The sequence below is a fragment of the Neofelis nebulosa genome, chromosome 17, assembly GCF_028018385.1.
Source record: "Neofelis nebulosa isolate mNeoNeb1 chromosome 17, mNeoNeb1.pri, whole genome shotgun sequence".
Lineage (NCBI taxonomy): Eukaryota > Metazoa > Chordata > Mammalia > Carnivora > Felidae > Neofelis > Neofelis nebulosa.
The window spans coordinates 25,532,491-25,547,984 of record NC_080798.1 but is presented as its reverse complement, the minus strand read 5'-3'; the positions used below and the strand labels follow the sequence as shown (position 1 = coordinate 25,547,984).

The 15,494-nt window shown below is 38.7% G+C and overlaps 1 protein-coding gene across 1 annotated transcript in view; it reads left to right on the top strand.

The window, feature by feature from the left end:
- The window catches only part of DNAJA2 (DnaJ heat shock protein family (Hsp40) member A2), an 18,270-nt gene extending 4,394 nt beyond the window's left edge, over window positions 1–13,876 (top strand). Inside the window, exons 4-9 of the mRNA XM_058708065.1 lie at window positions 552–632; window positions 884–1,017; window positions 2,975–3,171; window positions 10,793–10,937; window positions 11,076–11,203; window positions 12,046–13,876. Coding sequence (XP_058564048.1) covers window positions 552–632; window positions 884–1,017; window positions 2,975–3,171; window positions 10,793–10,937; window positions 11,076–11,203; window positions 12,046–12,237 — 877 coding nt within the window. The 3' untranslated portion in view covers window positions 12,238–13,876. The remainder of the gene's footprint in view (window positions 1–551; window positions 633–883; window positions 1,018–2,974; window positions 3,172–10,792; window positions 10,938–11,075; window positions 11,204–12,045) is intronic.
- Window positions 13,877–15,494: the final 1,618 nt, after the last annotated feature.

Genomic DNA, 15,494 nt, shown 5'->3' with positions numbered 1-15,494 from the left:
TGTTTTTGAGACATATACAATCTAAGTTGCATATAACTCCCATAAGTTGTAATGTAACTTTGTAGCTTTTCTAAAATTTGTCCTTGAGGGAACAGAGTCTTTAGTAGAGCATGGATTCTGGAGCCAAACTGCCTGTGTGATCAAGTAAGGCAAGTTAACCTCTCTAGGCTCAGTTTTGTCTTGTAAGATGAGGATAATAATTGTACCACATTCACAGGGTTGCATTAGATGGAGGGGCTCCTGCTTGAGGCCAGAAGAAGGTTGATCCTTGAGTTTGTGCAGTTATCAACTTTATGAGAAAATGCAGCATAGTAAATTGTTGGCCCGATCCTGTAGGTTCTGGTTTTGACACCATATATACTGTCCATAACCATAAAATCCTTCTGTTAATTTGAGCCACAAAATAAAACCTTAGTTGACTTAGTGTAAGATGTTTTTTAATTCTTTGTTTTAAAAGGCTGTAGTGGAATTTGCTGTGTCAGCTGTCATGTATATCTTGTATTTAGGAGAACTTGGCAAAATTTGATTGAATCTAATTCTTTTTTCCCCAGAGTATCTTTAGAAGATCTGTATAATGGCAAGACAACCAAACTACAACTTAGCAAGAATGTACTCTGTAGTGCATGCAGTGGGTAAGTGTGTGTTCTAGTTTATAAGATGCATTTCATCTGATCTTTCAGTGGTACATTTAGTCTCTACCAGGTAAAAATTGTTTATGATTTAAACTACCCAACTCAACATTTTCTGATACTTCTGAAAGTCCATTTAAATACTGGTCATTGGGTGTTGAGAAGATGAAGTTGAAAAGCACAATTCTTGTTTTCCATGACCTATTGGAATGGTCTATGGGCAAAAATCTAATTTACACTTTTGCTTGCTTTAGCCAAGGTGGAAAGTCTGGAGCTGTTCAGAAGTGTAGTGCTTGTCGGGGTCGAGGTGTACGCATTATGATAAGACAGCTGGCTCCGGGAATGGTACAACAGATGCAGTCTGTGTGTTCTGACTGTAATGGAGAAGGTATGCATGCCAGTACTTCTCTGCTTTTATGTTGAAATGGATTGGGAATGCAGGAATTGGAGAGGCTTATATTTTTTCTTTTTAACATGTGTATTCATACAGTTCCAAAAGAATAAATGAAAATAATTATTATGTATAGGCCCAATGAACACAAATAGTAAGTTTACGTTATGTTCAGTGAAATGTTAGTCTTTTTTAGTTCCAAAAGGATGGGCAAAGTTTTTTGTCCCTTTATATTTTTAAAGGTTATATTTGAGAAAGAGGGAGATAGCAACAGATTGTACTGTAAGCTGCTAGCTTTTAAGGGTAGTTACAGGGATTGAAGTCCTTCTCACAGAAGTAAATACTTTAGGCTTTGAATGTCTTTGAAATACTTAGGCTCAGAATGGTTTTTGAAACTACTACTCACCCCTATCCTTGTAATGCTTTTATAGCCACAGACAATATATAACTAAATGGGCATGACTGACTTCCAGCTAAACATTTCTTAGAAAAACAAGGGCATACCCAATTTGGCCTGTGGGTTTTAGTTTGCCAGACCCTGTTGTAGAGCAGTGCTATCTAATAAAATTTTTCTACAATAACGGAAAAATACTGTATATGCAATGTCTAGTATGGTAACCATTAGCCACCTGTGGCTATTGAGTACTTGAAATTTAGCTAGTGTAACTGAGTAACTGAATTTTTAATTATAATTAATTTAAACTTTAAATAGCCACAAATGGTTGGTGGCTACCACACTGAAAACAGTTCTAGAGCATGTTTTTCCAAATTGCTCCAGGAAGTGATGAGATAATGGAGAAACTACATATTATATTCCCTTCCTGTAAAGTCTCAGTGCACTTTCCCTTATTAAAGTTTCTAACAGTTTCTGCCATCAAGAACCAAGTTTACTGAAATCTTTTCTTTTTTTTTAATTTTTTTTTTTTTTTTCAACATTTTTTATTTATTTTTTTGGGACAGAGAGAGACAGAGCATGAACGGGGGAGAGGCAGAGAGAGAGGGAGACACAGAATCGGAAACAGGCTCCAGGCTCCGAGCCATCAGCCCGGAGCCTGACGCGGGGCTCGAACTCACGGACCGCGAGATCGTGACCTGGCTGAAGTCGGACGCTTAACCGACTGCGCCACCCAGGCGCCCCAGTTTCCCGTGTACCATTACCATTGTGAGGAACTGGTGTTCTACAGAACATACTTTTTGAAAGCGGTGTTCTAGAAACAGTCCCTGAGGTCATTAATTATATGTGTCATCTAAGCATTAATGTGTGCCAATAATCAGCCATCAAAAATCAATGATATTTTTTCATAAGTTATGTACAACTTCATGTTTACTTCATTATACCACTAATTAAATGTTTCAGAAGACTGCATAGAAAAGTTGTGTTGTTCTAAACATGGTATGGAGATACTCAGTGTCAGATAAAATTTAGCCATCTCTTCTTTGGTTTTGGAAATTGTCAATGATAGTGCACCTAAATAAAAGGAAGATCCATAATAGGACACCTGAGCAGGGGTTAGTCTATGAAATAAATAAAATCCAGTACCGATTATACAATGTAATAATGATCCATAAAGGGTATTTAAATTTTTATTTGGGTTGTCTCTGACAGAGTTAAACCTATATGAAACTAAGACTGAAAACAAAAAATGAAGAAGCACTTGTAGACGCTTTAGCATTTGACCACGCATTTTGTTTCCTTGTTGATCCTTGGACTTTGTTTTAAATTTAGGAGATGAGTCAGCCAAGAAAGTGTATTTTAAAATACATTATACTCTGAAATAGAGGAGACTGGGTAGTAAGATGCAAGTTTCTGTTACTAAGAAAGATAGTTTAAACAAAACTTTAGATAGCAGTTAGATTCGGAACGTTTATTTAATGAATAAAAGCATTATCAAGATGTATCTTAAGAGTGCAGTATGGTTCTCTTGCTGGAAGTTTGAATGACCTCTCTTTCTAGGAGAGGTAATTAATGAGAAGGACCGCTGTAAAAAATGTGAAGGCAAGAAGGTGATTAAAGAAGTGAAGATTCTTGAAGTCCACGTAGACAAAGGCATGAAACATGGACAGAGAATTACATTCACTGGGGAAGCAGATCAGGCCCCAGGAGTGGAACCAGGAGACATTGTTCTTTTGCTCCAAGAGAAGGAACATGAGGTAATTTCCTTTTTGTTTGTTTGATTTTTGTTTTATGCAGAAATGAGTCTTTTGCTCAAGGTACGGGTTAGATCTTTTTGGGTTCTCTGGAACAACTTTGAACTTAAATGAAGTTGTTAAGTGCTTGGGCTGAGTTCATAAGAACTGACTAGTAGACCAACAAGCCAGGTGCAGTCAGAAGCACTGAAAAGGAGTCAGTTTTGGTTGCAGCTCAGCCATTGATTACACTGTAATCGTAAGTAATCCTGTTGTTTCTGTACCCCAGTTTCCTTATTTTATGAAAATAAGGGCATTGGACCAGATGATCTAAGGCAGCTTATTTTTCATTGTGAAACTCCTTTGATTGGTGTTGAATGGTGGATAGATAGGGCTTCAGTCCTCAGTGCTTTTCTGTTGAATTGTTTTACATGTTGGGTTAACCACGTGACCTTTTCTTGATAGAAAAAGTACTTCTGTTTAAAAAAAATTTATTCTGTTCTTATGTTGTATTTTAGGTACAAGGCATAATTAACTGGTCCAACAGTGTGGTCTAGTGTATATTCTTTTGATTATACCATTGCACCTCTATTTTCTGATGTGCCATATAGTATAGTATGAGCCTTTATTTTTTTTACGAGCCTATTGTTATTTTTCTTTGTTTAATGTTTATTAATTTTTGAGAGAGGGCATGCTAGCAGGGGAGGGACAGAGAGAGAGGGAGACACAGAATCCGAAGCAGGTTCCAGGCTCTGAGCTGTCAGCACAGAACCTGACGTGGGGCTTGAACCCACAAACCGTTGAGATCATGACCTGGGCCAAAGTCGGACACTTAACTGACTGAGCCACCCAGGTGCCCCTGTGAACCTTTATTCTTTTTTTTTTTTTTTTTTTTTTTTAATAACTTATTGTCACATTAGCTAACATATAGTGTATACAGTGTAGTCTTGGCTTTGGGAGTAGATTCTCATGATTCATCACTTACATGAAACACCCAGTGCTCATCCCAACAAGTGCCCTCCTCAGTGCCCATCTTCCATTTTCCCCAACTCCCCAGCCCCATCAACCCTCAGTTCTCTGTATAATACCCTCCAGGGGTGCCTGGGTGGTTCAGTGGGTTAAGTGTCCGACTTCAGCTCAGGTCATCATCTCACCGTTTGTGAGTTCCAGCCTCACGTCAGGCTCTGTACTGACAGCTCAGAGCCTGGAGCCTGCTTCAGATCCCGTGTCTTCCTCTCTGTCTCTGTCCCTCCCCCACTCACTCTCTGTCTCTCTCCAAAATAAATAAACATTAAAAAAAATTAAACATATGATTATAAAAATAAAAACAGTTCCTCCAGTTCCATCCATGTTGCAAATGGCAAGATTTCATTCTTTTCCATCGCTGAGTAGTCCATTGCGTGTGTGTATGTATATATGTATGTATGTAGATACATACACACCCCACATCTTCTTTATCCATTCATCAGTTGATGGACATTTGGGCTCTTTCCATACTTTGGCTACTGTTGATAGGTCTGCTATAATAGCACATGCTCTTCACATGTGCCCCTGTGAATCAGCACTCCTGTACCTTTTGGATAAATTTCTAGTAGTGCTATTGCTGGGTTATAGGGTAATTCTATTTTTTAACTTTTTGAGGCACCTCCACACTGTTTTCCAGAGTGACTGCACCAGTTTGTATTCCCACCAAAAGTGCAAGAGGGTCCCCTTTTCTCCATATCCTCGCCAACATCTGTTTCCTCAGTTGTTAATTTTAGCCACTCTGACTGGTGTGAGGTGGTATCTCAGTGTGGTTTTGATTTGTATTTCCCTGATAATGAGTGATGTTGAGCATCTTTTCATGTGTCTGTTAGCCATCTGTATATCTTCTTTGGAAAAGTGTCTATTCATGTCTTTCATTTTTGATGGGATTACTTGGTTTTCAGGTGTTGAGTTTTGTAAATTCTTTATAGATTTTTGATACTAACCCTTTATCTTATATGTCATTTGCAAATATCTTGTCCCATTCCATTGGTTGCCTTTTAGTTTTGTTGTTTCCTTTGCTGTGCAGAAGCTTTTTATCTTTATCTTGATGAGGTCTCAATAGTTCATTTTTGCTTTCGTTTCCCTTGCCTCTGGAAACCTGTCAATTAAGAAGTTGCTGCGGCTCAGGTCAAAGAGGTTGCTGCCTGTTTTCTCTTCTAGGATTTTGATGGTTTCCTGTCTCATGTTCAGGTCTTTCATCCATTTTGAATTTATTTTTGTGTATGGTGTAAGACAGTGGTCCAGGTTCATTCTTCTGCATGTTGCCGTCCAGTTCTCCCAGCACCATTTGCTAAAGAGATTGTCTTTTTTCCATTGGATATTCTTTCCTGCTTTGTCAAAAATTAGTTGGTCATACATTTGTGGGTACATTTCTGGGTTCTCTATTCTATTCCATTGGTTTATGTGCCTGTTTTTGTGCCAGTACCATCCTGTCTTGATGATTACAGCTTTGTAGTAGAGGCTAAAGTCCAGGATTGTGATGCCTTCTGCTTTGGTTTTCTTTTTCAACATTACTTTGGCTATTTCGGGTCTTTTGTGGTTCCATACAAATTTTAGGATTGTTTGCTCTAGCTCTGAGAAGAATGCTGGTGCTATTTCAATTGGGATTGCATTGACTGTGTAGACTGCTTTGGGTGGTATTGACATTTTAACAATAATTTGTTCTTCCAGTCCATGAGCGTGGAATGTTTTTCCATTTCTTTGTGTCTTCATTTTCTTTCCTAAGCTTTCTATAGTTTTCAGTGTGCAGATCTTTTACCTCTTTGGTTAGGTTTATTCCTAGGTACTTTATGGTTCTTGCTGCAGTTGTAAAAAGCCTTTATTCTTGAAAGCTGTATCTGGAGCTATTCAGGAAACTTGTTTAGTAATCACCCAGATTCTTGACTATAAAAGCCTTTGACGGGGTTCTGGCATTACTTGATCTCATTGACTTGAGTTTCTCTGAAGGTCTTTATATCACAAGTCACCACTTTATTAGTTTACACTAAAAATTTCTCCCATTTGATGGCGATTTCTACAAATAAATTTTGAAAATCACGGGGTGCCTGGGTGGCTCAGTCAGTTGAGTGTCTGGCTCTTAATTTGGGGTAAGATTATAATCTCATGGTCATGAGATCGAGGCCTGTGTTGACACAGAGACTGCTTGGGATTCTCTCCCTCCCTCTCCCTATCCTCACTCTCTCTCTCTCAAAGTAAATAAATAAAACTTAAAGAATCGAATCTAATAGAGAATAAAGCCATATTGATTCTGGGAATTTGATTAGATCAATTCCCATGCTAGGTTGTGGTTTGCTCTCCTTTGTTTTTCTCAGGGCAAATTTCTTGCCTTGGCAAAACTATAAATTACTATCTACATCTAGGCCCTTTGTGGATATTGCTAATCCTGCAAATAGCAAGGGCTTCTTGATTGCTAAAAAACAATAATTCCTAGAATTCTGCCTTAAGGTCTTATAGGTTGAAATATTTGTAACTTTAGATTCTCTGTTAATTGGTATTTTAGCTACTTCCTCATTTGTTCAGTCATGCCTTTCATGCACACCACCATACAAAGGATGAAGGCAGAAAGATAGCCAAGTAATTGAGATGTTTATAAGCTTTATAGTATGCTTGGGTATAAACTGTATTTTGAGATGGTTCAGACAACACGTGGATATTTTCGTTGCTATATCGTTGGAACAGTTACCAAATGATGTGTGGCACTGTAGTAGCGGGAGAGTAATGGGGAAGTTAAGTAATGCTTATTTGGCGGAGAGTTTTTGGTATGTCAGACTGATGGTGAAACCTTTTTTTTTTTTTTTTTAACCCCTACATTCATTCTTTAATGTTGCTACATAATTAAAAAAAAAAAAAAAAGTTTATTTTGAGAGAGAGCACAGGTGGGGGAGGGGCAGAAAGAGAGAGAATGAGAATCCTCCAAGCAGGCCCTGTACTAACAGCATGGAGCTCCATCTCAGGAACTGTGAGATCATGACCTGAGCCAAAATCAGGAGTATAATGCCTAACTGAGCTACCCAGATGTTTCTAATGTTGCTACATAATTAAATGGAAATTTTTTAAATGAAGATTACTGGATTTGGAGATAAGGACTTAAGTTCTGACTCCCCATTTACTAGCTTTGGGATCCCTGGGCTTGGCTTGGCTTTATTAAATACAAAGATAGGCCTCCCTTAGAAGGATATTGTAGAATCAAATGAGATCATGAATAAGCTACTTTTCTTTCTTAAGGCTATGGGAAGGTATTTGGAAGAAGGTCACCTCTTAAAATTGTTGGAAGGTGTGGAATTGCATGGAATTTCCAACAGACAGCAGATGTAACTGTGTAAAGTAGAAAATAAAAGATGGTAGAGGTTAGAGTGGAAGTTCAGCTAGAAAGAGGTCAAAGATTTGGTTTTATTATGACCAATAAAGTAAATTTGAGCCCAGGGTGGGATTTAGGCATCTTGTTTCATTTATACCACTGAAAATATTAACCTCCTTTTTTTTTTTTTTTTTTTTTTTTTTTAATGTTTATTCATTTTTGAGATACAGAGTGCAGGCAGGGAAGGGGCAGAAAGAGAGGGAGACACAGAATCCAAAGCAGGCTCCAGGCTCTGAGCTGTTAGCACAGAGCCCGATGTGGGGCTCAAACCCATGAACTGTGAGATTATGACCTGAGCTGAAGTTGGACACTCAACCGAATGAGCCACCCAGATGCCCCAAAAATATTAACCCTCTAAGAAAAGTTGGGTAGTCTCAACTAGTTCATGAAAAAGCTTGTAGTTATTTTGTTAGGGGCTTTTTTTTTCTTTTATTTTCTCCCCCCCACTTCCCAACACTTGTGCTGAAGGAATTATGAGGCCATGAGATTAGGGTGGGTCTGTTAGCTGAAACAGTATAAATCTTCTGATCAAAAAACATTTGATTTTGAGAGTGCAGTAAATCATGTGTATTCATCTTTCAGTACAGGTGTGTATCTGTTCTGGTGTTATGGCTACCATTGTGCATTTGCATAGCAAAAAATCACCATATCTGGTGATGTTAGTCCCTTCTCTGTTCTCTGTACCTTTGTTTTCCAGAAATTCTTACTGCTTTTAAGTCTTTTTTACTATCTGGTTCTTGGTTTTTAATTAGTTTTTTATTTATTTTTGAGAGAGAGTATGCGTAAGCGGGTGAGGGACAGAGAGAGGAAGATAGAATCTGAAGCAGGTTCCAGGCTCCAAAGTTATCAGCACAGAACCTGATGTGGGGCTCGAACTCATGAACTATGATATCATGACCTGAGCTGAAGTCAAACACAACCGACACTAAACAAAAGGACACTCAACCGACTGAGCCACCCAGGGGCCTCTAATTAACATGGTTTTTAAAAAATTCCTGAGTGTCCTTGCTTGTTTATTCTGTTTGAATTTTAGCACCAAGTTTTCTAATCTACTCACCTGTCCACTAGTTCCTGCCGCCACCCCCGTCGCCCTGATATCATTTTTAATTGGAATCACTTTAAGTTGAGCTCTCCTATCCAGGAGCATGGTGTCCTTCTTATTCCTTTTTTTTTTTTTTAAGTTTATTTTGAGAGAGAGAGTCGGGGGGGGGGGGGAGGGGAGGGAGAATCCCAAGCACCTCATTGTCAGCGCTCGAACTCACAAACCATGAGATCATGGCCTGAGCCAAAATCTAGAGTCAGGTGCTTAACTGACTCAGCCACCCAGGTGCCCCTTGTTCCCTATTTCTAATGTAGTTTTAACCAAAGGATATTTGGTTATAGATGATTCTTGGAACAATAATAAGATGTTTAGAAACACTAACATTTTATAGATATTAAAGCATTAAAACATTCTGCATTGAAGAATCCTTATTGAACTTAATTTTTTCACCCATTGTGAAAAATACTTAAAGAAATGCACATAGGTAATATACATTCAGTGGTTCTCAACTTTTACTTACATTAGAATCACCTGGTGTTTCTTTTTTTTTTTTTTTTTTTTAATTTTTTTTTTTCAACGTTTTTTATTTATTTTTGGGACAGAGAGAGACAGAGCATGAACGGGGGAGGGGCAGAGAGAGAGGGAGACACAGAATCGGAAACAGGCTCCAGGCTCCGAGCCATCAGCCCAGAGCCTGACGCGGGGCTCGAACTCACAGACCGCGAGATCGTGACCTGGCTGAAGTCGGACGCTCAACCGACTGCGCCACCCAGGCGCCCCCTCTTTTTTTTTAATTTTTTCTTTTTTTAACGTTTATTTTTGAGACAGACAGAGCATGAATGTGGGAGGGTCAGAGAGAGAGGGAGACACAGAATCTGAAACAGGCTCCAGGCTCTGCACTGTCAGCACAGAGCCCAAAGAGGGGCTCGAACTCACGGACCTGGGCCGAAGTCGGACGCTTAACCGACTGAGCCACCCAGGTGCCCCTGAATCACCTGGTGTTAAAAAACTACGGATTACTAGGCCCTACCTCCATAGTTTCTGATGCAGTAGGTATGGGGTGTGGCCCAAGAATGTGCATTCCTAACAAGTTTCCTGGTGCTGCTGAGGCTGCTGGTTCAGGACCACTGATCCAAGATAATGGTTTGAGATTAACTTTTCTTCATGGGTAAATTTAGGAGGATAATTTAGGAAAAGAGGATATCTTTTTATATTTCCTCTTTTCCCTGAATTAGCCAGCATTGTTTTTTTGGAAGAGACTATTTTGTATTGAAAAAAATCTTAGTGACCTTTCATTGTAAATTTTGTTTCATCTTAAATCTCAAAGGCTAAGTATAGATATTTGTAATTTTTTTTTTTTTTTGAAAGAGAGTGTGTGCGAGCAGGGAAGGAGCAGAGAGAGGTAGAGAATCTTAAGCAGGCTCCACACTCCTCACAGAACCTGAAGTAGGGCTTGATCTCTACCATGAGAAGGACCTGAGCCGAAATCAAAAGTCAGACACTTAACTTACTGAGCCACCCAGGTGCCCTGATCTTTGTAAATTCTAATAAGCAAAAATTGTAAGTCAGGTATGTGTGAAGTTGGATATATTTTTCCTATACGTTAAAAGCTCAGAAACATATTTGATGTTTCTTGAATAATCATTGCATTACCTAGTCAATAGGCTTATAGTGTAATTAGGCACCCTTAGCATTTGCTGTTTGATTTACATTCACCTAAGCAAATTTTGAATTTTAGATGAGATAAAACTTCTTTGTACGTGTGTGTGAGCCTGTTTACTGGCTGAACATTACTGGTTGAACTTTATGTTGAATTTGGACTCTCCCCTTTACCTGTTAGGATCACGTCTGGGGAACAGTCCTAAGGTGAACCTGTTCTACAGAATCTTACTGGACTGTCTGCACCATTTTTTTTGCTCAGAGGCAGAGTCAGGAAATGGGCCACAATTGCAGAATATACCTGGTTCTGTTTTTTGGAGCCTCAGCCTGCCTTATGAGCCATTGTTTTCTTGATTCCAGTGCTTTTCTGACAGAAGTTTCTAGCATATTAAGTGAAAATAGCTAGGTTTCCTTATGTAAATTTAGGGAATTAGGGATGATGACAGTTTGGCTTTTACTATGAATGGTAGAATTAAGGTTTTGAAATTATTTCAAGGAGCACAGCACCAACAGGTCATGGCTCCGTACTTTTTAAAATGTTTTGTGTGGTTTATTTGTAGGTGTTCCAGAGAGACGGGAATGATTTGCACATGACATACAAGATAGGACTTGTTGAAGCTTTGTGTGGATTTCAGTTCACATTTAAACACCTTGATGGACGTCAGATTGTGGTGAAATACCCCCCTGGAAAAGTAATTGAACCAGGTAGATCTTGATTTTTGTTTGATCCAGGATTCCATGTGTTCTTTTGTGATTTTTAGTTTTTTATAGCTAGTGACTCTCAAAAGAATTATTGAGTACCTTCTTGAATAAATTCTAAATAGTTTCCTTTTTATTCAATAGGATGTGTCCGTGTAGTTCGAGGTGAAGGAATGCCACAGTATCGTAATCCCTTTGAAAAAGGTGATCTATACATAAAATTTGATGTGCAGTTTCCTGAAAACAACTGGATCAACCCAGACAAGCTTTCTGTAAGTGTTCTCTAAGCAGCAGACAAAGTTTAATAATAGTTGTTTTTCTTTGTCACCGTTCATTTGTTTTTAGTGCTAAGATTAGAACACATAATTTATAAAATTTTACTTTTTTAACATTTGAGTGATTGTTGGGCCGTTCTGGTGGTTATTAAACGCGAGGCTTGCTGGTGTAAATGTTGACAGGGCCAAGCAGGGAATAGTAAAGAAGTAAAGCAGACTGGGTATGAGTTGGTGTTGGGAGGATTGAGGCTCTCTGGAGACCAGATCTCTCACCTGAAAAGGCATCCAACATATCATAGTAGTATGCCAGCTTAGCATCTTTTAGCTGTTCTATGCGGGAAGGCACGTCTCATGTGAAATCTTTCAGTGTTTTAATGTTGGGAACTAATTCTGGCGTTTTATTTTCTAAGTTGGGTTGTACAAAAGATTTCTGCAGGGGGCGCCTGGGTGGCGCAGTCGGTTAAGCGGCCGTCTTCAGCCAGGTCACGATCTCGCGTCTGTGAGTTCGAGCCCCACGTCGGGCTCTGTGCTGACAGCTCGGAGCCTGGAGCCTGTTTCTAATTCTGTGTCTCCCTCTCTCTCTGCCCCTCCCCCGTTCATGCTCTGTGTCTCTCTGTCCCAAAAATAAAAAAATAAAAAAATAAAAAAAAAATAAAAAAAAAAAACATTGAAGAAAAAAAAAGATTTCTGCAGATTTGGCCTGTGTGTCATCAGTTTGTGATCTCTGGCTTAAAGTGCACATAGGTTGACCTATCTTAACTCTCAAGCATATATCTTGGATTGTATCCAAGGAAAGTTGAAGATATTTCCCAGCTAATCTGTGTTTTGTTTTAATGAAGGAACTAGAAGACCTTCTGCCATCTAGACCAGAAGTTCCAAACATCATTGGAGATACAGAGGAGGTAGAGCTTCAAGAATTTGATAGCACTCGGGGCTCAGGAGGTGGTCAGAGGCGTGAAGCCTATAATGATAGCTCTGATGAAGAAAGCAGCAGCCATCATGGACCAGGAGTGCAATGTGCCCATCAGTAAACTCTGCAAACAAATTGCACAGGTGGATTTTCTTTCCACATTTGCTCGGTTTGCTTTCAGCGATCCAGCTGGAGTGTCTGGTCAATCCAGATGAACTGATGGACATCTGTTGGTCTATGTGTAACTTTTAAAATTGGTATAGTATCTACAGAGTGTATAATTTAAACTAACCACAAAGCTTTACATCTTCATTTTGACTGTTCTGTAGCAGAATAAAGCACTTGAAAGGAAACAAGACTCCCTTTCACACATGGGTTATAAGTTTCAGTCCTGGTATCTGTGCTTGATTTTTATCAGTTTTGTGTAGATTTTATGTTCATATTTTAAATCCAAATCCCACATTGTAAAGTTTGTGTACAATTTGTCCTGAAGCTTTGTGTTTGGCTGCACCTGCGTAAGCTGCTACAAATAGAATAAAGAATTTCATAGCCTGTATCTATCATTTAGATGCATGGAAAAATGGGCTTTGCACACAATGGGTTTGGAGCTGACTGGGAACAATGGAGAAAATAACATTAGCTGTGGTTGTAAAGTTTTTTTTTGTTTGTTTTGTTTTTCTTTCCCCCCCTTTTTTTTTTTAACCATCTTGTGAAAGGTTTCTGAGACTCAATAATAAAAAGCAGTTGGTATAAATTATTCTTTGTGTCACATTTCTAGAAGGAAGAACATACTTTGAACTGTAAAATGTATCTTTAAACTGGAGAATGTATCCTTCATTCTGGTTCTTAAGCAGCCCTTAAAAGCCCATTGGCCTGAAGCTTATGCTTCAGGTACATGCCCATTTTATAGTTTTAAAAGGCAAAAAGAAAGTTTGACATGTTGGTAAAAACAGGCTTTATTGGCTTCAACTGATGCTTTGTACAGTCAAGGACATCTGAGTTCTGTAACTCATAAGTTATAATCCTGAGCATTGGGGCCAGGTTAACCTAGCCTCTATTTCCCCACCACCTCCCCCTTTTAAAAATAAGGTAACAGCAAATCAATATTAGAACCATGTCTGCATAGAACCTGTTAAAATGCTCTGTTTTCATTAAATGTTAAGTTAAAGATTCTCTGTCTCCATTAAGTTGAATATTTGAAATTGGGGGAAGCATCGATTACTAATGTTTTATAGAAAAGTAAGACTCTTAGGCTGGTATGAGAAAAATCAGGTAAAACTATGAAAAGGATGTTGTGTTGCTCTTTCCATCTTCTACTACCTTTTCATTCCCAGAGTAGATATTTTTAGAACACACTTTAATTTTAGGGAAAAGAGACATCAGTTATACATTTTACATTTGTAAAAGAACAAATGGGGAAAACTGAAAACTAAAAAATGTATTATGCCATCCCTGAGCCTAAATACAGTACTTGTAGTTTATTTCTAGGCCTACTAGATAACCTGAATGGTGGGTGGGTGGGGGTGGGGGTGGAATGTTAGGAAGTGTCCTGGCATTAATCAAGGCCTGTGAGGATTAAATTATTGCCCTATCCACTCTACCTCCATTGTACAAAAAATATTTTACAACCAGCCTGGGCAAGATTCAACAGCATAGTAGTTTTGTATCCAAGGTTACTTCCCCACAACCACTTTAAGGTTAAGAAATGCAGTGGCAATATGAAGTTTGTAGCCTTTCCAATAAAGGTTTATAAAACATTAGAGTTGTTCAGTGTAGTCTTTCTTTTAATTCTACTCAGGTTTTTTGGCCATAGCAAAGAAAACCATATTGAAGGAGAATAAAACCTTGTTGAGATCTGTTATTTCACTCAGTTGTGCTCTGCTTTTGTAGAGCACCTGTTTACAGAATAAGCATGTATAGTATCAACAGCACAAAGAGTCTTTTCAGTAACTTTATTGAAATAATTCATAAGCCATTAAATCTACCTTTTTATAAAAGGTGTATGACTCAGTCGTTTCCAGTATATTTCTAGAGTTTGCAACCACCACCACAGTCTAATTCCAGAACATTTTCATTGCCCTAGAAAAGAAACTCCAAGGGGTGCCTGGGGGGCTCAGTAGGTGAAGTGTCCAACTTCTCACATCATGATCATGGCTCGTGAGTTCGAACTCCACATCTGGCTCTGTGCTGACAGCTCAGAGTCTGGAAACTGGGTTTCTGTGTCTCCCTCCCTGCCCCTCCCCTGCTTGCATTCTGTCTCTCAGAAGTGAATAAACATTTAAAAGAATTAAGAGACCCCAAATCCATTAGCAGTCACTCCCCATTCCATTCCCCACCTCCCATTTCTAAAGATTTGTCTGTTGGACATTTTCTATAAAATGGAGTCAACAATATGTGGTCTTTTGTAACCTGTTCATTATGTTTTCAAGGTTTATCCCTGTCCTAGTACGTATCAGTTCATTTTTATTGCCAGTCTATTATATAGCTAGCAATACCACACATTTGTTTTCACATCTATCAGTTGGTGGACATACGTTTTTTATTTCCACTTGAATAATGAATTATTTTATATCTATACCCAGGAGTGGAATTGCTCGGTCACATGGTCTTTAATCTTTAGAAAAACTGCCAAATTTTTCCAAAAAGCCTGCACCATCTTATAGTCCTACCAGCAATATATGAGATTTCAATGTTTCCACATTAACTGCCAACACTTGTTAGTATCTGGCTTTATTATAGCCACCTTAGTGGGTAATGAAGCGGTTTTTGCCTTTGTCTAATGTCTAATGATGTTAGGCATCTTTTCATGTGCTTACTAGCTATTTGTATATCTTTAGAGAAATGTATTCAAATCCTTTGCACCATACTTTATTCAGATTTTCTTAGTTTTTGTCTTTTTCTGTTCCAGGATATATTACATTTAGTCATGCCTTCGTAGGCTCCTCTTTACTGTGACACTTATCAGACTTGCTTTGTTTTTGATGACCAACACAATTTTGAGGAATACTGATTAAGTTTTCTACAGAATGTCCCTTGATTACACGTGTAAAGTTGTTTCTTAAATCACTAGCTGTAGGAATGAATTAGTATAAAGAAAAACCTGTTTGCTCATAACACTTCTGACAGTACCTGGGGTTGGTGTGGACCCCCCAGGTTAAAGTCTCAGTCCCACAAGACTGCCCTTACCTCAGTGTCCATCATCAGTCCCAGGTTGTTGCCTGTACTTCTAACTGGTAATAAATTGGGTTACCCACAACTGCCACTTCAGGTTTGATAATTTGCTACACTCATAGAAAACACTAAAGGATATATAGGTCAGTTATAAAGGATACAACTCAGGAGCTCCCAAAGGGAAGAGATGAATAGGGCAAGGGATGT